General features: G+C 42.4%; 1 protein-coding gene across 2 annotated transcripts in view; it reads left to right on the top strand.

The window, feature by feature from the left end:
• The first annotated feature begins 9,310 nt into the window (after nt 1-9,310).
• hexb (hexosaminidase B (beta polypeptide)) overlaps nt 9,311-23,411 on the top strand; it is a 31,900-nt gene continuing 17,799 nt past the window's right edge. Inside the window, exons 1-6 of one of the 2 annotated variants that reach the window (XM_072257916.1) lie at nt 9,311-9,914; nt 14,088-14,153; nt 18,194-18,240; nt 18,449-18,559; nt 19,101-19,202; nt 22,057-22,186. In XM_072257916.1, coding sequence (XP_072114017.1) covers nt 9,503-9,914; nt 14,088-14,153; nt 18,194-18,240; nt 18,449-18,559; nt 19,101-19,202; nt 22,057-22,186 — 868 coding nt within the window. In that variant the 5' untranslated portion in view covers nt 9,311-9,502. The remainder of the gene's footprint in view (nt 9,915-14,087; nt 14,154-18,193; nt 18,241-18,448; nt 18,560-19,100; nt 19,203-22,056; nt 22,187-23,411) is intronic. The other variant, XM_072257915.1, reaches the window with a different exon arrangement.

The following is a 23,411-nucleotide window of genomic DNA, read 5'->3' as shown; positions in this document are numbered from 1 at the left end:
ACTGTTCTTGCTTGTTGGTTGGTAGTTTCTCCACTACAGGGTTTATTCCTTTTGCTGTGTCCACGAAACTCAGTCCTTGTTTTTCTTTGTGGCTTGTTGTTCCAACAACAGATCTGCAAGCTCCAGTAACTTACGTGGCTCTTTGTGTGAGAGCTTTGGAAAATTATCAAGTTTACTGAAGATAGATTCTTCAATTGCTTCTGGAGCACTATAGTATTTGTCCCACAGCATTTGTAAACTTTTAGCTGGATTATTAATGTGTACTGCTCTAATCCTCGCAGTGACTCCACACCAAACCACTTACAGAGGAAGCGTAGCTCTGCACTAGGTTTGAGACGAGTCCCTCCATGGCATTGTGGAAGTTTGGCTTCCAGGACAGATAACTGTTAAGCTGGTTGTTAAACACTTTTAGTCCTGTTGTGACTAGGTCTCAACAAGCTGTATATCAAGCCAAATCTAATGCACCTGTGGCTTCTGATGAGAGCATTGTGCAGACCGCTTTGCCAACTGTGCGTCTTGGGCCAGCATTACAACACATTTTTATATATTAAATAACAAAGGTAACAGGACAACCTCTATAGCTACAATGCCCTCATAACACTCCTTTTGAGTTATGTGTAATTTTTCAAATTCCCGGGTCTTCCCACCAATGCATCCAAAATGAGTGTTAATTATTGTGGTTTCTGAGTTGTATTCATGCAACGGGGTGTTGAGTCCATTAACACATATGCAGATGTATATTAGTAATTGGGTGCTTCCTGGTCTGCAATTTACTGTTTTGAGTTGCATTTTAAATTCAATCTCCAATCCATATTTAGATCTGAAGATTGAGGTAATATTTGCTGCATACCCTAGATCCAGAATATGCCCTAACACCTGCACTATGTGAATGGCACATTAGCTGCATGGTGTGGGCAGCATCTCCTTGTGGACCTGGAGTGTTGTCTTCTTTATATAACCAAAATATGTTTGCACATATTCTTTAGTAAGACGAATGGCTGATGTGATGGCAAAGTATGACTGATTCTAGTTATAGACTTACCACTGTCAAGGTCAACTGCTGCTCTCTGCAGGGGCACCCCCAGCTTCACAACCTCCCCTGAGTGCACTTAATGTAGCCTCCACAGTACACAGGCTTTTTCCACGTCTTCCTCCATTTACACCTCAACTTTGCACTATGTGCAAATTATGGTCATCCAAATGATGTTAAATCCACGAGGAAAAGTCAAATGATTTAGGCTTAAATGAGGGATCTGTAGATATATGAATCAATTATATCTGATGAACTGTCAGACATGAATGATAGATTGAGAATATTGCTTGCTGTAAACAATCTCTGACAACAGAGGGCGATCTTGTTCAACTTCTTTGATTTTTCAATTCTTTTTGCAGTGTTGCCAAGTCACATATTTTTGAGACCAAACTACATTTGAATTAAAATGGCTTCTAATGTTTTATAAGTACTTTAATCTTTTAATTATATTTGGCTCCTAGTTAAGTGGTGCCTGAATTTAAAATGAGAAGTCTCATTTTCAAATTACTTCGTGATTTCACCTAACACTGGCTCCAGCCCTCTGTTCTCGAAAAGTGCCTATCAAAGTATTCACCCCACCCTTGTAAGTTTCCATGTTTTATTGCTTTACACATTGAAACACAGTGGATTTAATTTGGCTTTTTTTGACACTGATCAACAGAAAAAGACTCTCATGTCAAAGTGAAAACAGGTCTCTACAAAGTGATCTAAGTTAATTACAAATATAAAACACAAAAATAATTGATTGCATAAGTATTCACCCCCTTTAATATGACACACCAAATAATCACTGGTGCAGCCAATTGGTTTTAGAAGTCTTATAATTAGTTAAACGGAGATCACCGTGTGCAGTCAAGGTGTTTCAATTGACTGCAGTAAAAATACACCTGTACCTGGAAGGTCCAACTGCTGGTGAGTCTGTATCCTAGCAAAAGCTACACCATGAAGACAAAAGAACACTCCAAGTATCTCTGTAAAAAGGTTATTGAAAAGCCCAAGTCAAGAGACGGAAACAAGAAAATTTCCAAATTACTGAATATCCCTTGGACTACAGTTAAGTTAGTCATCAAGAAATGGAAAGAATATGGCACAGATGTAAATCTGAATCAGATTTATTATCACCAGCATGTGTCGTGAAATTTGTTATCTTAGCAGCAGCAGTTCAATGCAATACATAATATAGAGGAAGAAAAAGTTAATATGTAAGTAAATGAATCACAATATTTGTATATTGAATAGATTAAAGATCATGCAAAAACAGAAATATATTAAAAAAGTGAGGTGGTGTTCATGGGTTCAATGTCTATTTAGGAATTGATTGGCAGAGGGGAAGAAACTGTTCCTGAATTGCTGAGTGTGTGCCTTCAGGCTTCTGTATCTCCTACCTGATGGTAACAGTGAGAAAAGGGCATGCCCTGAGTGCTAGAGGTCTTTAATAATGGACGCTGCCTTTCTGAGACACCGCTTCCTAAAGATGTCCTGGGTACCTTGTAGGCTAGTGCCCAAGATGGAGCTGACTGGATTTACAATCTTCTGCAGCTTCTTTAGGGAGTATTTGTTGACATGCCAAATTGATTCAAACTCCTAATAAAGTATAGTCGATGTCTTGCCTTCTTTATGGCTACATCATTATGTTGGCACCAGGTTAGATCCTCAAAGATCTTGACACCCAGGAACTTGAAACTGCTCACTCTCTCCACTTCTGATCCCTCTATGAGGATTGGTATGTGTTCCTTCATCTGACTCTTCCTGAAATTCACAATCAGCTCTTTCATCTTACTGACGTTGAGTGCCAGGTTGTTGCTGTGGCACCAGTCCACTAGTTGGTATATCTCACTCCTGTACGCCCTCTCATCTCCATCTGCGATTCTACTAACAATGGTTGTATTATCAGCAAATTTATAGTTGGTAATTGAGCTATGCCTAGCCACACAGTCATGGGTATAGAGAAAGTAGAGTACTGGGCTAAGCACACACCCTTGAGGTGCACCAGTGTTGATCATCAGCGAGGAGGAGATATTATTACCAATCCACACAGATTGTGGTCTTCTGGTGAGGGTGCTGAGGATCCAGTTGCAGAGGGGGTTACAGAGGCCCAGGTTCTGTAGCTTATCGATTAGGACAGTGAGAATGATGGTGTTAAATGCTGAGCTATAGTCGATGAACAGCATCCTGACATCAGTGTTTATATTGTCCAGGTGGTCTAAAGCCATGTGGAGAGCCATTGAGATTGCGTCTGCCATTGACCTATTGTGGTGATAGGCAAATTGCTGTGGGTCCAGGTCCTTGCTGAGTCAGGAGTTCAGTCTAGTCATGACCAACCTCTCAAAGCATTTCATCACTGTCGTTGTGAGTGTTACTGGGCGATAGTCATTAAGCAGCTCACATTATTCTTCTTAGGCACTGGTATAATTGTTGCCTTTTTGAAGCAAATGGGAACTTCTGCCATAGCAGTGAGAGATTGAAAGTGTCTTTGAATACTCCCGCCAGCTGGTTTGCACAGGTTTTCAGAGCCTTACCAGGTACTCCATCGGGACCTTTCAACTTGCGAGGTTTCACCCTCCTTAAAGACAGCCTAACATCGTCTCCAAGACAGATCACGGGGTCACCAGGTGCAGCAGGGAGCTTCACAGCTGCAGTTATATTCTCCCTTACAAAGCCGGCATAGAAGCCATTGAGTTCATCTGGTAGTGAAGCATCACTGTCATTCATGCTATTGGGTTTCGTTTTGTAGGAAGTAATATCTTGCAAACCCTGCCAGAGTTGTCATACATCTTCCTAGAGCAGGCTCTCCTCAAAATCTGAGTGACTGTGCAAGAAGGGGACTAGTGAGGGAAGCTACCAAGAGGCCTACGATAATTTTGGAGGAGATATAAGCTTCAGTGGCTGAGATGAGAGAGAATGCACATACAACAACTGTTGCCCAGGTGCTTCACCAGTTGCAGCTTTATGGGAGAGAGGCCAAGAGAAAGCCATGGTTGAAAAAACTCACATGAAATCTCAGCTAGAGTTTGGCAGAAGGCATGTGGGAGACTCTGAAGTCAGCTGGAAGAAGGTTCTATGGTCTGACGAAACCAAAATTGAAGTCTTACACCAGATTAAACTCAGTTTTGGTGTAAGCCAAACACTGCACATCATCAAAGATGCCATTCCCACTGTGAAGTGAAGCATGGTGGTGACTCCATCATGCTGTGGGGATGCTTCACTGCAGCAGGCCCTGGAAGGCTTGTGAAGACAGAGGGTAAAATGAATGCAGCAAAATACAGGGAAATCCTGGAGGAAAATCTGATGCAGTCTGCAAGAGAACTGCGACTTGGGAGAAGATTTGTTTTCCACCAAGACAATGACCCCAAACATAAAGCCAAAGCTACACAGGAATGACTTAAGAGCAACAAAGTTAATGTTCTGGAGTGGTCAAGTCAGAATCCAGACCTCAATCCAATTGAGAATTTGTGGCTGGACTTGAAAAGGGCTGTCCACTCACAATCTGACAGAGCTTGAGCAGTTTTGTAAAGGAGAATGGGGGAAAATTGCAGTGTCCAGATGTGCAAACCTGATAGAGACCTATCCACACAGACTCTAGGCCGTAATTGCTGCCAAAGGTGCACCTACTAAATACTGACTTGAAGGGGGTGAGTAATTATGTGATCAATTATAATTTTATAAAATGCTCTCAGGTTGCCCCTCAGCCTGCAATGCTCCAGAGAAATTGATCATGTACAACCTCCTCATAGCTAATTCCCTAATCCAAGCTATATCCTGAGATGAATCTAGCAGGCCAGGCAGCATCTCTAGGAAATGGTACAGTCAGAGTTTCAGCCCAAAACGTCGACAGTACCTCTTCCTAGAGATGCTGCCTGGCCTGCTGCGTTCACCAGCAACTTTTATGTGTGTTGCTTGAAATTCCAGTATCTGCAGAATTCCTTGTGTTTGCGTCCTGATGAATCTCTTCTGTACACCCTCTGAAGCCTCCACACATCCTTCCTTGAATGCTACACCCAGAACACAATACTCCAAATGTGATCTAACCAAAGTACTCTACAGCTGTTACATTGGTCATTCTCTCCAATGCTTGAAGTTTTTTTGTTTGATAGCGTTCTACTGAAGCTCCTTGTGCATTTTGCTGCATTAATAGAAGTCATTCCTGTTATGATGATCTCTCCAATTAATTTTCTGATTTGAATTGCCTGCCCAATTGAAGAGAAGGAAGATCTTATTCTAAACGCAAACAACAGGAATTCTGCAGATGCTGGAAATTCAAGCAACACACATCAAAGTTGCTGGTGAACGCAGCAGGCCAGGCAGCATCTGTAGGAAGAGGTACAGTCGACGTTTCAGGCTGAGACCCTTCGTCAGGACTAACTGAAGGAAGAGTGAGTAAGGGATTTGAAAGTTGGAGGGGGAGGGGGAGATCCAAAATGATAGGAGAAGACAGGAGGGGGAGGGATGGAGCCAAGAGCTGGACAGGTGATTGGCAAAAGGGGATACGAGAGGATCATGGGACAGGAGGTCCGGGAAGAAAGACAAGGGGGGGGGACCCAGAGGATGGGCAAGAGGTATATTCAGAGGGACAGAGGGAGAAAAAGGAGAGTGAGAGAAAGAATGTGTGCATAAAAATGAGTAACAGATGGGATACGAGGGGGAGGTGGGGCCTTAGCGGAAGTTAGAGAAGTTGATGTTCATGCCATCAGGTTGGAGGCTACCCAGATGGAATATAAGGTGTTGTTCCTCCAACCTGAGTGTGGCTTCATCTTTACAGTAGAGGAGGCCGTGGATGGACATGTCAGAATGGGAATGGGATGTGGAATTAAAATGTGTGGCCACTGGGAGATCCTGCTTTCTCTGGCGGACAGAGCGTAGATGTTCAGCAAAGCGGTCTCTCAGTCTGCGTCGGGTCTCGCCAATATATAAAAGGCCACATGGGAGCACCGGACGCAGTATATCACCCCAGTCGACTCACAGGTGAAGTGTTGCCTCACCTGGAAGGACTGTTTGGGGCCCTGAATGGTGGTAAGGGAGGAAGTGTAAGGGCATGTGTAGCACTTGTTCCGCTTACACGGATAAGTGCCAGGAGGGAGATCAGTGGGGAGGGATGGGGGGGACGAATGGACAAGGGAGTTTTGTAGGGAGCGATCCCTGCAGAATGCAGAGGGGGGGGGGGGGAGGGAAAGATGTGCTTAGTGGTGGGATCCCGTTGGAGGTGGCGGAAGTTACGGAGAATAATATGTTGGACCCGGAGGCTGGTGGGGTGGTAGGTGAGGACCAGGGGAACCCTATTCCTAGTGGGGTGACGAGAGGATGGAGTGAGAGCAGATGTACGTGAAATGGGGGAGATGCGTTTAAGAGCAGAGTTGATAGTGGAGGAAGGGAAGCCCCTTTCTTTAAAAAAGGAAGACATCTCCCTCGTCCTAGAATGAAAAGCCTCATCCTGAGAGCAGATGCGGCGGAGACGGAGGAATTGCGAGAAAGGGATGGTGTTTTTGCAAGAGACAGGGTGAGAAGAGGAATAGTCCAGATAGCTGTGAGAGTCAGTAGGCTTATAGTAGACATCAGTGGATAAGCTGTCTCCAGAGACAGAGACAGAAAGATCTAGAAAGGGGAGGGAGGTTTCTAAATTTCTACCACCGGGACTTTTCTTGATTCATTGGCAAGGAGGTTCATGGAAACAGACCAAGGTTAGTTGCATGACGACGAACACACACATACACAGGGGACCCTCCACCAAGACACCTGATTGGACATGTGGTTGGCATAGTAGTGATGGGCTGAAGGACCTGCCCCATGCCATATGACTTACTCTCTCATGAGTATAGGGCGAGCTCAGGCACAGTTCTCCTTGCCTACTTCCTCCTCCTCACCTCTCACTCACTACCCTCCTTCCAGCTCCAATCACAAACACGAGAAAGTCTGCGGATTCTGGAAATCCAAAGCACACGCTCAAGACTCAGCAGGTCAGGCAGCATCTATGGAAATGAATAGATAGTTGGCGTATCAGGCCGAGACCTTCCTCCAGCTCCAATAACTGTTTCTTTCACCACAGATGTCACCTGAGTATCCCTGGCATTTTCCTATTTTTAATTGGAAACCTCGGCCTTGACCGTGCCTTCTGCAGCTGGATCCTGGACTTCTTGTCAGATCGCTGGCAGGTGGTAAGAGTGGGCTCCCTCACCTCCACCCCTCTGACTCTCAACACAGGAGCCCCTCAGTGTTGTGTACTAAGTCCCCTCCTTTACTCTCTGTATACCCATGACTGTGTCGCCGCCCACAGCTCTAATCTGCTAATTAAATTTGCCAACGACATTACATTGATTGGCCTAATCTTAAACAATAACGAGGTGGCCTACAGGGAAGAAGTCAACTCTCTGACACAGTGGTGTAAAGAAAACAACCTCTCTCTCAATGTCGCAACAACAAAGGAGCTGGTTGTGAATTACAGGAGAAATGGAGACTGGCTAACCCCTGTTGACAACAATGGATCTGGGGTTGAGAGGGTAAACAGCTTCAAGTTCCTCGGCATACATGTCACCAAGGACTTCACGTGGTCTGTACACACCAGCCTGGTGGTGAAAAAGGCACAACAGCACCTCTTTCACCTCAGACGATTGAAGAAGTTTGGTATGGGCCCCCAAATCCTAAGAACTTTCTACAGAGGCACAAATGAGAACATCTTGACTGGCTACATCACTGCCTGGTATGGGAACTGTACTCAGACATCCCACCTCTCCCGGAACTTCCGGGAGTCTCCCGCACATTAATAGTGGCTCCCTGATGCCCGCAAATTATATACAGTATCACGAAAATCAATTTTTTTGAGAGCGAGCGAGAGAAAAGCAAGAGAGAGCGTGAGAGCGACCACGAGAGAGAGCACGCGCGAGAAAGCAAACGAGAGCGCTTGAGAGCGCGCGAGCGACCGAGAGAGAGAGAGCGCGAGCGACAGCGTGCCATTACAGAGTGCTCCAAAAAAAAAGACACATCACCCAGACTACACTAAAGTGTACCCCTGCCTAACTGGGGTCAAAAATAATGACAGTGTTGCTCACTGCACTGTTTGCAACAGTGACTTTTCTATTGCCCATGGTGTGTTAAGACTGTAAGAGACATGTTGAGGTGAGTTTAACAGGTGTCATTCGTTCATTAGCATAGCTAACGTTATTTAAACTAGCTGGCTAGCTGCTAAGGAACTACTCTATTGCAGACATCCCACCTCTCCCGGAAGTCTCCTGAAAATTGATGGTGCTACCTCCATGAAATTAGTTTTTGCAGGTTGGGATGTCTGTGTACTTCCTTCAATCGCAGGATTCTGCAGAGTGGTGCGTACAGCCCAGCGCATCTGTAGTTGTGAAGTTCCCGTGGTTCAGGATATTTACATAGACAGGTGTGTAGGATGATTGGAGATCCAAGTCACCCCAACCACAAACTGTTCCAGCTGCTACCATCCGGGAAACGGTACCGCAGCATAAAAGCCAGGACCAACAGGCTCCGGGACAGCCTCTTCCACCAGGCCAGCAGACTGATGAACTCACGCTGATTTGCGTGTACTCTATGTTACATTGACTGTTCTATTTATTATAAATTACTATGATTGCACCTTTAGATGGAGACATAACGTAAAGATCTTAACTCCTCATTTATGTGAAGGATGTAAGAAATGAAGTCATTTTAATTCAATTCAAAGCAACACTCACAACACGCTGGAGGAACTCAGCAGGTCGGGCAGCGGAATTACCACCGATGCTACCCAACCTGCTGAGTTTTCCACGTTTGCTGCCCGACCTGCTGAGTTCCTCCAGCGTGTTGTGAGTGTTACTTTGACGCCAGCATCTGCGGATTATTTAAAAACGCAAACAACAGGAATTCTGCAGATGCTGGAAATTCAAGCAACACACATCAAAGTTGCTGGTGAACGCAGCAGGCCAGGCAGCATCTGTAGGAAGAGGTGCAGTCGACGTTTCAGGCCGAGACCCTTCGTCAGGACTAACTGAAGGAAGAGTGAGTAAGGGATTTGAAAGTTGGAGGGGGAGGGGGAGATCCAAAATGATAGGAGAAGACAGGAGGGGGAGGGATGGAGCCAAGAGCTGGACAGGTGATTGGCAAAAGGGGATACGAGAGGATCATGGGACAGGAGGTCCGGGAAGAAAGACAAGGGGGGGGGGACCCAGAGGATGGGCAAGAGGTATATTCAGAGGGACAGAGGGAGAAAAAGGAGAGTGAGAGAAAGAATGTGTGTATAAAAATGAGTAACAGATGGGGTACGAGGGGGAGGTGGGGCCTTAGCAGAAGTTAGAGAAGTCGATGTTCATGCCATCAGCGCTTGTGTTTAGGTTGGTCGGGAGGGCACTAGGACCCAGCGGGAGGATGGCAACAGTTTACGACTGTTCGACGCGTAGGTAAGGCCGCGTCACGTGAGCGCTAGTCGCTCGTGACTGTGGCTGGTTTAAAGCGGGACCGCGAAGTAGTCGCTGGCGGAAGATGGGGTTCGGCCTGGTGTTGTTGGTGGTTGTGGCGGTCCTGTTGCAGTTTGTCTGCGCCGGTGTGTACCAGGCACCTGACGACCCGGCGTACAAGCCCAGGCTGCCGGCCGATATGCAATCCCCGTACGGGTCCCTGTGGCCATTGCCGCAGAAAGTCGTGATCTCTCCCGAGGTTTACCGGCTGAGCGCGGTCACTTTCCAGATCGTTTACTCGCACGGCTCCACGGCCTCGGTCGGCTGCTCCATCCTGGACAACGCCTTCCGCAGGTACTACGGCTACATCTTCGGCAGCAGCCAGCGTGAGGCAACCTTCGGCCGCAACCCCGGGGATCTGTATCAGTTGCAGGTCACTATCACCTCCAGCGACCCTGAGTGCTACAAGTATCCGCGCATCACTTCCAACGAGGCCTGTGAGTAGTGTGGAAAGGAAGGGGAAGGCGTAGAATTTAAAAAGGGGAAGGAGGATGGCTAGACAGTGGTGGGCCGGAAAGGCAAAGGGCTGGAGAGGAAGGAATCTAATGGACGAGAGTGGACTATAGGAGAAAGGGAAGGAGGAGAGGACTTGGGGGAGGTTGGGCAGGTGAGAAGAGTGGGGAATAAAAGAGGAGAAGGAAAATTGTTTTTACTCGAAGGAGAAATTGATATTCATGCCGTCAGGTTGGCGGCTACCCAAATGTAATCTAGGGTGTTGCTCCTCCACCCTGAGGGTGGCCTCATCTTTGCACAAAAGGAGGCCATTGTCTGACATGTCAGAATGGGAAATAGTTAAAATGTTTGGCCACTGGGAAATTCCACTTTTGGTGCTTGATGGAGTACAGGTGCTTGATGAAGAGCCCCCCCCCCCCCAATTTACTGTAGGGTTTTGTACATAAAACAATGTCAGTTGTTTTATGTTCAAGAAGAACTAACAGCTCATTGTAATCAAAACACTGAACAAAGTGAGTAATTCATGTAATTACATCATGTTAGAGCAGCCTTTTAAAGTGAACCCCCAACTCAATGTTGGTGGCTGTGAATTGTGTACTTTTCTACCAATTACATTACCCTACACAGGCCCCACCCAGAATTCACTCAAGCCACCTGACTTGGGCCCTATGTTCCATGGGTGGAGGAACAGCGGGTGACCAGTTCGTCCAGAGCTGTGATGCACTTGTGATGGCAGGTGCACGATAGCATAATCCTCCAACATGGTGGGCCTGTTTTAGGTGACCTACTGAAATGCAATCAGGTGTACCCCTCTTATCTATGATAAAAGTCTTTTCTCTCTGTTCCAAAACACACACAGCAGGCTATCGTAAGGGGACGTTGGTGTAGATAAAAGCAAATTAGGTGGAATGTAGGTCAACAGGAACCTAAAGAGTGCTGTATGCCATGATGGGAGGTAGGAATAAGTGCAGGGGAATTGAATTTACCAGCGAGGGTAGAACAGTGTGTGACTTTACCACATAGTAAAATTTGTTGTGATTTCTCAGTGTGAATGGGGCTTTGACTTCTACAAACCAAGCAAAGGCATTTTGCTCCCAAAACTCCAGCAGTTTCAGAGCGACTGTTGGCTGCCTTGTTAAATAACTCCCAGAATTGTCCTACAGCACTGAGGTCACCAATGTAGGTTTTTGAAAATGAAACAATGAAAGAAAAACCATAACTCATCACGTCAGACCAGCCTCTTAAAGTGAACCCCAGCTCGATGTCTGTGGTGTGAATTATGTATGTTTCCACCAATTAAATTACCCTACGTTTCGATGGGTCTCACCAGTGTAGAGGAGGCTGTGTCAGGAGCATTGGACGCAATAGGTGACCCCAGCAGATTCACAGGCGAAGCATTGTCTCACCCAGAGCCACTGTTTGGGGCCCTGACCAGGTAAATGGGCAGGTGTAGTACTTGGGCTGCTTACAGGATAAGTGCCTGAAGGGAGATCAGTGGGGAGGGATGAATACTGTGAGTAATGTAGTGCACCCTGGTTGGTAACGAGGCCACAGTCTTTCCTTCCACAGTCTGAGTTAAATTTACTGATGACCTGGATCAAGCCTTGTGTGTCGAGTGTCTGGGGGGAGGGGATGGGTTCAAGTCCTTTGTCATAGTGTTCAAAGAACAAAGTAAATTTATTAAAATACAAATGTCACCACAAACTACCGTGAGGTTTATTTGAATTGACTTTAATTCTTGCATCCTTCACATGAGTGAAAATCTTTACATTGTCTCCATCTAAATGTGCAATCATAGTAATTTATAATAAATAGAACAGTCTATGTAATATAGAGTGCACTCATATCAGCATGAGTTCATCAGTCTGATGGCCTGGTTGAAAAAGCTGACCCAGATCCTGTTGGTCCTGGCTTTTATGCTACAGTACTGTTTCCCAGATGGTAGCAGCTGGAATAGATTATGGTTGGGATGGCTTGGGTCCCCAATGATCCTACAGGCCCTTTTTACACACCTGTCCTTGTAAATGTCCTGAATTATGGGAAGTTCACAACTACAGACGCACTAGACTGTCTGCACCACTCTCTGCAGGGTCCTGCAGTTCCCATAACAGGCAGGGATGCAGCCTGTCAGGATGCTTTCAATTGTGCCCCTGTAGAAAGTTCTTGGGATTTGGGGGCCAATACCAGATATGCAGATATTTACATAGAACACAGAAATGCAATAAAATTAATAAAAATCTTCACATGAAGACTGACAAGCATCCAATGTGCAAAAGAAAACACTGGAAATACAAAAAGCTAATAATAACACTGAAGACACGAGTTGTAGAGACTTTGAACATGAGGCCATCAGCTGGTTCAGGAGTTCGATAGTTGAACTATTCCTGAATCTGGTGGTTTGAGGCCTAAGGATCCTGTATTCCTTCCTGATGGTAGTGGTGAGGAGAGAGCATAGCCTGGGTGGTTGATCCTTGACAGCTTTCTTCTGGCAAAGCTTGTAGATTTGCTCAATGGTTGGGAGGGCTTTACCTGTGATTGTCTGGGCTGTGTTCACCACTTTTTGTAGGCTAGAAATGACACGGAAATCAACTTTTTGTGGTAAATGATAAGAAAGTGGGGTGGTGGGTAGAAATAATACGAGCATATAGGAGGAAGGGGTGTTAGAGTAAATTTGTGCATAGCACTATTTCTGGATGTCTTTAAATGTGTGACAGCCATCTACTTTTTGAAGTAATATTAGGGGAAATTATTTTTCTTTGGTATTTTAAGTCCCCAAAGGTAGTTAATAAATCTGAAGGAAGGAAGGAGATATCAGACTTTTGTGTTGAAAAGTTGTCAAAATTAAATGGGAAGTAGTGTTTGCCTGTTGGCCCTCTTAAGCCTTTTGCCATTCTATGACTAATCATCTATTGCAACACCCTGTTCCTATTATGCTAATTTACTTGATGTCTTAACTAGAAACTTAGCTGCTTTTTACAACAATCTACTGTCGCAAAGGGAATTATCTGAATTAACCTTGAAGGAAAGTACTTCTGTTCGGACAGAAGAGAGTCATCCAGCTTCATGGCTCCCATTAATTCTGTTTTTCCAGGGTATTCTAGTGATAATGGGAGTGGGAGGAACTGGCATGAGTTTCATATTGATATCATGGCATCTGAGTGGCTCTGTTTGCACATGAGCTTTTTGGTCAATATTACCATTGCTGCACATCCACCCACCTAGGTACCACCTTCTCTTTACCTGCTTCCTACCAAATTGGGTGGGAAGTTCAAAAGCCTGAAAGCGCGTACTGCCTAGCCCAAGGAGAGCTGGTGTTCTGCTGTTAGAACTATTGAATGGCCCTAGTGCATAAGATGGGCAATGGACTTCACAACTGGTCTTGTCATGGCCTGGCACCTTATTATCTGCATGCATTGGACTTTGTCTGTAACTGAAACACTTCATTCTGTGTTCTATTATTTTCCCTTGTACTACCTCAATGCACGACTGTGTATGCAAAAACATTTTTCATTGTACCTCAGTACATGTAACAATAAACCAATTTAACAACTTATTGCCCTATTACAATTTGCAGCTGTCTTTTATTTCCACTGTCTTAGATTCATATCTGTGATATTCATAAATAAACGGCATTCTTTTGGAGCCCATAAGATTTTACGTTCCAATTAAAGGTCTCAGTTCAAAATGTTGACTGTTACTCCCTTCCAAAAATGACTTCTGACCTGCTGAGCTCTTCCAGCACTTGGTGTGTTGCCCAGAATTTCCAGCATCTGTAGAATCTCTTGTTTAGATATTTTTTCTTAGTTCGCTAGATTTGAACACAGCAGTATAGGCTATTGTTTATTGCCTGACTTAATCTCCTCCTGAATTAGTAATTTGTTTCACAGGATAATATCCATTTTATTGGTGGAATTAGATACAGGTGGAAGAATGCATAAAGGTTTCATGGAAGTTTTAACAATTAGCTTAATTGTCACAATTATTGTCTGTTAATGACAAGTGTATTACTTTAAATTTGTATTCTCCACCTTGGTGGGGAGGGTGTTGGGTTTGAATAATAATCTATGTGTCCGTTCCTAATGTGCCTAAATTACAGAACTCCAGGGCAGGAAAAAATGGGTTATATTTAAAAGTGTTGTATTTCCCTTTCCCATTAGATGAGCTTATAGTTACTCAGCCTGTTGCTACTCTGAAATCAGAGACCGTGTGGGGTGCTTTGCGAGGTAAGAGAATGCCTACAGAATTGTCTATTTCTAAACTATTTTGTAATTTGCAAACCAGTGCACCACCTTCCTGCAGGTAAGAAGAGCATGTTTCTTGTGATGCCTTGTTTGTTGTAAGCATTTAAAAACAATGTTTAATAACTTGGCAAAGGAAAATTATATTGTATGCAAATTTTCTGACAATACAAAGGAGGTGCTTATGGCTGTTAAAGGTTTATAGACCTAAGTAATTAATTTCCATTATTTTCCTCTTTAGTTGGGGAAATCTCGTCCTGTCCACAAATGTGGATTGTGGTAAGACTAAAAACGGGATTATGGATACCCTGTTGAGCATTACAAACTTGGCACACAAATATTGAACACAGTTAACATGGCAAATATTTTTTTAAGGGAGGTGAAGTCTGAGTAGTAATCTTGCTACAATTAAATTGGAGCTTTTGATTCCACACCCAGAATACCATACACCATCTTGTTGTGGCAAGGATTCTCCATCTTGGAGTGGGGTGGGTGTGAACTGTGTGTGTTAACATTGGTGAGGCACCAAGGGAATTGATGTGGTATTGGACAGGCAAGTGGGGTAAAAGGTGAATCATTTCTAATTAGAAAAAAATTAGCAGCCTTAATCAATTTCAGTTGCATAGCAGGTTACGATACTAAAGATTTGAATGTTTTGCAGAAAATTACTAAAATATATTTGAGAGACTGTCGAGTCATCACTTGTATTTGAAGTGGAAATTGATAGGTTCTTGATTAGTCGAGGTTGTGGGGGGGTGAGGCACAAGAATGGGATTGAGGGGTAATAAATCAGCCATGCTGGAATGGCAGAGCAGAACTAATAATCCATTTGGCCTAATTCTGCTCCTATGTATTATGGTCTTGTGGTCTAAGTACCTTGTTGGAAGACTTACAAGATTATTCCCACTCCTGCGATTTGAGCATAAAATGTAGCTATTGTGTCAATGTAATATATTTTGGATGCAACATGCCAGTCCTGCTTGGTGTTATCGTTGTTCCGCTCTTGGCTATGGACGGTGAGTATGAAATTCCAAAAAGAACAAAAATGGAAGAATACCATTGTTGCCCATTTAATTTTGGTGGTGTGCTGTATCAGTCCAGCCCGCTTGCTGAATGTGGTCACTTTGAACAGTTGGCTTGGCAAATGAGTACATCTCATTGGTTGGCCAATGAGAATTCAGTAATATGAATACTTACAACAAAGTACAGGCGATCATGTAATTTTACCTGATCTACAAATGCAGATAACAGATCTTAGCCAAAACAACATAATGCATTAAAGCAAGACAAACCTATGCAGAAAGCCACCCAGTGTGAATGAAGCCAGCAAGTTTGTTTATACTTCTGATTTCTTAGGAATTTCGTTATGCAAAGTATGTGCAAATGATCATAATCCTTGTCCGGTTTTGTATTATCAAAGTTGCATCTGTTCAAACATTAAAATTTTCAGTTTTATTTGTAAATTAGCAGAGTCTAAAATATAAATACAAAAGGAAATGTTGAGCAGGATAACTACAGTTAATTTATTCAACAAGCGTTTACATGTGGCTGGAAAACTACGCATCTCACTAAGCCAGTTTATGATGATGCAAGCTTAGAAAATCATTAAGCACTTAGAGAAAGAAGAGGGATTCAGCCAATAGTAGTCAACCAATAATGCTTCTCCAGATATAAATGGGCTGAAAAAATGGCAGATGGAATTTGGATAATTGTAAGATGTTGTACTAGGGTAGGTCTTGCACAGTGAATGGTAGGGCACTGAGGGTTGCAGTAAACATTTTATTGTGTTTGAACAAACATATGACAAATCTGAATCCAAGAAGAATTGTGCCTGTAGATAATTAAATACAATTTAATCAATGACAAACTTAATCATGTTAACAGATTGGTCCTTTGAAATGCATATTTAGTGGAAGCACCAACTATTGATACCTCTGAAGGTTATAACACCTTTTGGGCAAACTAATTCAAACGGATAATCTAAACTTCTTGGGGCAGAGACCCAGATGTCCAAGATTAGTGTTATGAAGGCTGACTGAGTATACAAATCTGTTATAGAAAAAGCAAAAACGCCCTGTTTGATATACTAGGTGACAAAAATTAGTCTGGTCTGGCTGGGAAGATGCAAAATAGCTCTCGGTGCCTTGTTTGATGTATTCATTGTCTTGTGTTTGGCTGTTGCAAATGAGAACATGTCATGGGCATTATCTGCTTACGAGCCATATTGAGCAATCAGCCCCTTCTGTGAGCCAGCACCCCTTGCTCTGTAGATGCCTTTCAATTTCAAAATTGTTTTGCATTCGAACAGGTTTATCTTGGAAAACTGGTTCTTGTTTGTATTATGCTATCTGTAATCCCTAAAAGTTGTCCTATGTCTAACAATTTCTGAATTTTTCTGGCATTTTTACTTGGAGCATACATAAAATTTAGGAGCAATAAATGTTTTCTAAAGAACGTAGTAACAAATTAAGAAAGGTAGATGAAGATTTTGGTAACAGTTGCCCAGTGACCCTCTTTCAGCAGTGTACATTTCATATTTTGGTCCTGCAGTAAAGCTTTATGATGAGGAAAATTAGCCTTGAACTTGAAACACTGACCTTCTGCCAAATTTTGATAGTCTCTAATCTTTGGATCTGGTGCATCCTTGGCTAAAGAACTTTTATCCAGCCAATGAACGAGTGTTAATTCTACTTCAAGGCCTGCTATTGCCTCTACAAACAGCAGGTTAAAACAGATATCAGATCAGCTGTTTAACGAGAATTCTAAAGGTTAGACAATGTGGTGTAGCAGCAATACATTATATCCTGGTAGGGAATTGTCAGTATTTGTGCAAGTAGTGTTTGGCAGAAGTTATGAATGGCAGTATTAATATAGCATTTGAAGGTGAGCAGATATTATCCAGTTTGCCACTCTAGCAGATGTAGGTGAAATGAGTTCTGCCATATTGACAGTGTTGCTGCGGCTGCTAGTTTCCCATCTCTTCTCTCCTCCTCTCCCCCCCCCCCCCCAAGTCAATGAGGAGATGCTAATGCTAACGGAAAGTCTCTCAAACTCCATGAACAGATCGTTGGCTGAAGAAATAGTTCCAAATGCTATCCCGTTACAGGAAATGGGCAAGATGGTTAACTCTAGATCTCATCATGGAGGTATAGTCATAACCTGGCCCAGCTTGCCAGTAAGATGAGACACAGCCTGGTTCAGCACCCACAGTTATCGCATCAGTTTCATCTTGCTACGCCTGTTCTGTATTCCTAAGTGCGCTTTTGTCAATTGCATTGTAGTTGGTATGATCTCAATATAGGAAGGATGTTGAAGATTTGTAGAGATTTACTAGAATGCTGCCTGGATTTGAGAACATGTCTTATGAGGATAAATTAAATGAGCTAGGGCTTTTTTCCTGTGGTGTAAAGTAGGATGTGGGGTTACTTGATAGAGGTGTACAAGATGGTCATAGATCAAGTGGATCAAAGATCCAGAGACCTCTTCCCAGAGTGGAAAGGACTAATACAAGGTAGCATAACTTTCAGGGATTGTCATAGTTATTTTGAGTGATGAATGCATGGAATGCCTTGGCAGAAGTGGTGGTAGACACAGATATATTGGGGGCATCTAAGAACCCCTTAAACAGGCACATGGATAGAAAAATAGAGCACTATGTAGAAGGGGAAGGTTAAACTGATTTTGGAGGAGATTAAAAGTTTGGCACAATGTTGTGGGCCGAAGGGCCTGGAATGAGTTTAATAAATACTATTACCTTTTTTCATAAATTGAAGCAAAACCCATCCCCATATGCTCCAAAAAACATTTTTGGAGCTGGTTCAGTGAGCAATGCCCAGTATGCATTTGAGTGCTAAGTACTAAAATGAGTTTTTCTGTTCTCTTGACATTATTTCAGAGAGTAGAGGTTATCTACACTATCTAATAATTCCTTCAGCCATGAAATTAGTCTTTATTTCTGTCTTTATTTCTGATTTTTTTTTTCTGTCTTTATTTCTGACCAGTAAAATACTGATTGTATTTTTCAGGATTGGAGACTTTCAGCCAGTTGGTATATGAAGATGAATTCACTACTGTAAGCTTTCAGAATTTTTTTGAGAATTATTAGAAGCTTATTGAATTAAAATTCCATAGTTATTATAACAGAATTATTGTTTGACTATTTTGACATTGAGCTCTGGTAAACCAACTTTGGGATTCTTGCTATGAAGAAACAAGTTTTAAATTAGTGTTTAAGGGTTTGTGCTTGGAAATCTGACTTTAAACCTGCTTTGTTCTTCCAGCATCTCATCAATAAAACTGAGATCTCAGATGCTCCAAGATTTTCTCACAGAGGTGTTTTGCTTGATACATCTCGGCACTATTTGCCTACTAAAGTAATACTTGAAACATTGGTGAGTATCTTAACAATTTTTTTTTTTTTTTTTTTTTTTTTTTTTGGAAGATCAGTTTATAATCTAGTGTGGGAATGAATTAGTAAATGAAAGTAATCATTTTAAAAGCTTGGAGACATTTCAGTTTTTGATCTAATGAATCTGTCAGAAATTAGCAATTTGATTTTGACTATTTAAAGCTTAGCAATTTTAAAAGTGATAGGATGTACATTATAATTCAAGTTATTTAAACAAAATTAAAACCTAACTCAATTGTAGGTATAAAGTTTTGTACCTGCTGACTAAAATAATTTGAACTACAGCTATGAACTGTCCTTTAGGGAATTTGTAGTTCATCACCTGTTTAAGTTGTGTGCTTGCACTTAGTTGAATTTAATAATCATTACTTTTGTAATATGCTGGATCATGAGCAAGTATGAGCCAGTGGTCTTCACATCTTGCTACAGTGTAGGTTTTTGTCTTTAATGATGATGTGTAATATAGAAACTAATAGTAGTTCTGAAAGCTATAGCTGTTATAACTAGTTTTTGCACCATTTCAGGATGCCATGTCATTCAATAAGTTCAATGTTTTCCATTGGCATATTGTGGATGATCCATCTTTTCCATACCAAAGCATCACTTTTCCTGAGCTGAGTAACCAGGTTAGTAATTAGACATTCCAATATCACTATATGAATTGACTTTCTGCATGTAAGGAAACTTGGGTAACAGTGCAATAACATACAAAAATTGTGGGAAGTTGAAAGTGAATTTGATGCATTAATCTATGAGTTAAACTTCAAAAGGATTAATAATTGCATGGTGGAACTATTTCTGCAGTATGCAGTTTGATGCTCAAAACTGCATCCACCAAGTGTAAATTTCATTATTACACTTGTGATTCTACAAAGGTGTAGCAGAAGCACTAACATTTTCAGTTATCACTCACTTTTTTCATGGGGGAGAACCATAATTCTTTAGGATACTATCAATTACTATGGTGAAATGACTTAAAGTTAAACATGAATTTCTTTGATTAAATTATCCTTTTTATTTTTAAATATGACAAAACAATTTTTGTTAACTTGTTGGAAATTAACATTGAATCTAAAATCAGCTTGAGTGCAACAGTTAATGTGGTTGCATTCTAGGGAATTTAAGACCAGTTGACTTGTAAATCTTGGGCTCTTCAATTTTTCTGGTTTAACCAAATAATTCATCCTACAAAAAAGTAGGAGTAGACCTCCAGACCTCAAGCCTGTCTTCTGTCCAGTATTATCAATGCTTGCCTCAACTGAGCTAGTTCACCTTAACTTTAAATTCCTCATTATTTCAATATTTACCTACACCAAACATTTCTAATGGTATGGCCTCCTACCTTTTGGGCTAGAGAATTCCAAAGATTCACCACCCTGGTGGTGGGGGGGGGGGGAAGACTTGTACCCATCCTGTTTTAAAATGACCAGCACCCTTGTAACAAGAGCCCTTTGGTAAGCTATCTGCTGCTTATTCAGTAAAAGGTGCTGTAGGAACAAGAGAATGGATGGATTGGATGGAAATGCAAATGGATTGTAAGTACATTATAACTGAGGGCTCCAGGAATTTAATGTGACCAAGTGTTTATTTGAGGTTAATGGGATTAGAAATGGAGGAAACAGTAGGATTTGGGTTGAGTGAATAAAATCAATCCTGATCTGAAAGATTATATAGAAAACTAGAATGGAATGTACTTGGTTTGTGTGAATTTGGGAGTTGGTACTAACATTGTAAGGACTCATTTCGAATATAATTGTAATCAAAGTCTGCAGATGCTAGAAACCCAATGCAGCACAAAATGCTGGAGGCACTTGGCCAATCAGGCGGCCACTATGGAAATGAATAAACAGTCGCTGTTTCGGGCCAAGACCCTTCTTCAGGACGGAGAAGGAATTGGGGAAAGTATCAGAATAAAGGTGGGGGAGAGGGGAAAGGGGCTAGCTGAAAGGTGATGGGTGAAGCCAGCTAGGTAGGAAAGGTAAAGGGCTGGAGAAGAGAGAATCTAATAAGAGGGGAGAAATGACCATAGGAGAAAAGGGGAATTAATAGGCAGATGAGGAGTTAAAGGTCAGAGCAGGGAATGGGTTAGGAACTTTGGTTACTGGAAGTAGAAACCTGTATTCATGCCACAAGGTTGGAGGTTACCAAGATGGAATACAAGGTGTTGCTCCTACACCCTGAAGGTGGCCTCATCTTGGAACAAGAGAAGGCCATGGACTGACCCACTGGAATGGAAATCGGCATTGAAATATTTGGCCACCAGTAAGTCCCCCTTATAGCAAATGGTGTTGAGGTGCTCAACTATGCAGTCCCCCAATTTGCAACAAGTCTCACCAATGTAGAGGAAGCTGCATTGGGAGTGCTGGACACGATTGACCCCAGCAGATTCACATGTGAAATGTTGCCTGACCTGGGAGGACTTTTTGAAGCCCCTGAATGGAGGTGAGGAAGGTGGTGTGTGGGCAGCTGTAGCACTTGGACCACTTGCAGGGATGTGCCTGGAGGAGATTAGTGGGGAGGAATGAATGGACAAAGGAATCACGGAGGGAGCAATCCCTGTGGAAAGCTGGGGGTGGGGGAGATGACTGAAATTGCAGAGAATATGTTGGATGCAGAGGTTGATGGGATGATAGGTAAAGATGAAGTATTAAGACAGCAGGAAGATGGGGTGAGTGTGGATGCGTGGGAAATGGAGGAGGTGCGGGTGAGGGCAGCATCAGTGGTAGAGGGAGGGGAAACCCTGTGTCCTGGAACAGAAAGCCGCATCCTGGGAACAGATGCAGCAGAGGCAAAGAAACTGGGAAAAGAGAATAGGTTTTTTTTTTTTTTTTTTTACAGGAGATGGGGTGGGAAGAGGTATAATTGAGATAACCGTGGAAATCAGTAGTTTTTAGCCAACAGTTTGTCTCCAGAGATCGAGAAAGGGGTGGGAGGTGTCAGAGATGAACCAAGTGAATTCAAGAGGCAAAGTTGGTGAAATGGACAAGCTCAGCATGGATGCATGAAGCAATGCTAATGCAGTCAATGTAGTGGAGGAAGACTTGGGGAGTATAACTGGGGAAGACTTCTACCATGGACTCTTCTAGTCTTGGCAGCAGCTCTCCAACTCTGACCACTTCTGAGATCACCTTATTTTATTTTGCAGACATAATCTGTTCTTGATGGGAATGGATAGTACATTCCCCTTTTCTCTCAATGAAAGTAAGCTGTATGGGTTAGTTATTTGCAATGGTGTGGGTAGTTACAAAACTTCCTTGTTTTTAGACCAGTGATCTGCATTGTACATAACATAGTTAACTTGGCATGCACAATGAATATTGTTTTTATTTTCTAATTCTATATACTCAAGTATTATAGCAGACTGTTTTCAAATGTTATTTTAGAATTACTGAACTAAAGATGTCAAATCCTAGTATCTGTCCTTTACCTTAATAGTAATTATTTTATTGATGCAAAATCAAAATTGTTACCTTTTTGTAGGGTGCATATCACCCAGTCACTCATATTTATACATTGGAAGATGTCAAAACAGTTATTGAATATGCCCGTGAGAGAGGAATTCGGGTCATTCCAGAGTTTGACACTCCAGGGCATACTCAGTCCTGGAAAGGTGAGTAACAGCTTTTGTTGCTTTTCACTGCCATTGCCATCCCGTCCTTTGGCCTGGCAAATGTCTTGCTTCCCCCTGCAGTTGTCAGCGACTAAGCCTAATGTGGGAGCTGCAGTTTGTTTTGTGGACAGGGAAAGGAGATGCCTATTAGAGCAGGTGACGGGCATGCTACTACCCACCCTTTCTCAGCTGGGTTTTTTCTCTGCTTGGTACATGAACACTAGTTTTCAACCATCTTGACTGTCACTTTAAGCTCTTTTGTTCCAGGGATTTGAATCTATGGGAATGTCACCTTTTTTCCAGGAGAGCTTAAACCATTCTTTGTACTTTTCCTGCCAATCTGCCGATCTGTCTTTTATGAACCTTGGAATAGTAATCATTTCCAGAGCTTGGTATTGGGCATGATGTTCATGGTTTGTCCCTTGAATCAGGTTAGTTAGTGCTGCAAAGCTGCTGATATTCTCAGGTGGTGCTATTGGTTTGTTTATAATGAGTTGGAAGAATTTTGTGAAAACTGCAGTCATATTAGTTAAATAGCTTGAGGTGCTTGCTGCAGGGAATGCTCCCAAGTCTCAAAGTATAGGAGGATGTAAATATCTGCAACCCAGTAGAACTTGTCAGATCAGTGAATTCTATAAACAAGGGAAAATCTACAGATACTGAAAATCAAAATAACAAACAAAATGCTGGAGGAACTCAGTAGGCCATGCAGCATCTATGGAAAAGAATAAACATTTGACGTTTCAGTCTGAGACCTTTCATCAGGACCCGAAACATGGACTGTTACTCTTTTCCATAGATGGTGCCGGGCCTGCTGCGTTCCTCCAGCATTTTGTGTATGCTCAGTGAATTCTGTCTTTTGCACTTCTATTTGTGTTGTCATATTGAAGATGGTGAATGTCATTAATGATTACTGATTTATGGGAAAGAATCAATATATTCGCACAATGCTCCTACCATAGATTTGATTTATTAAAAAACTCATGGATGTTGAGTTCAAAACTAATTCTTTATGCTTTAGTAAAAGTCAAAAGCTTAGTCTGCCTCAGTATAAATGTGAACATCTACATACTGAATCTTGAACACCAAGGCTTGGATGACCTTGATTCTCTAGTGCAGTTACTGAAGACTGGTTTCTCGTTAGAGGGTTGACTGTGGTCCTACAGGAGGTGCAATATTGTAATGAAAAAATACTGAAGCAATTTGAACATAGCTGCTCAAATCT

The sequence above is a fragment of the Mobula birostris genome, chromosome 5 (genome assembly GCF_030028105.1).
Source record: "Mobula birostris isolate sMobBir1 chromosome 5, sMobBir1.hap1, whole genome shotgun sequence".
NCBI classification, from domain to species: domain Eukaryota; kingdom Metazoa; phylum Chordata; class Chondrichthyes; order Myliobatiformes; family Myliobatidae; genus Mobula; species Mobula birostris.
The sequence above is the reverse complement of the archived record's forward strand: the minus strand, read 5'-3'. Positions and strand labels throughout refer to the sequence as shown.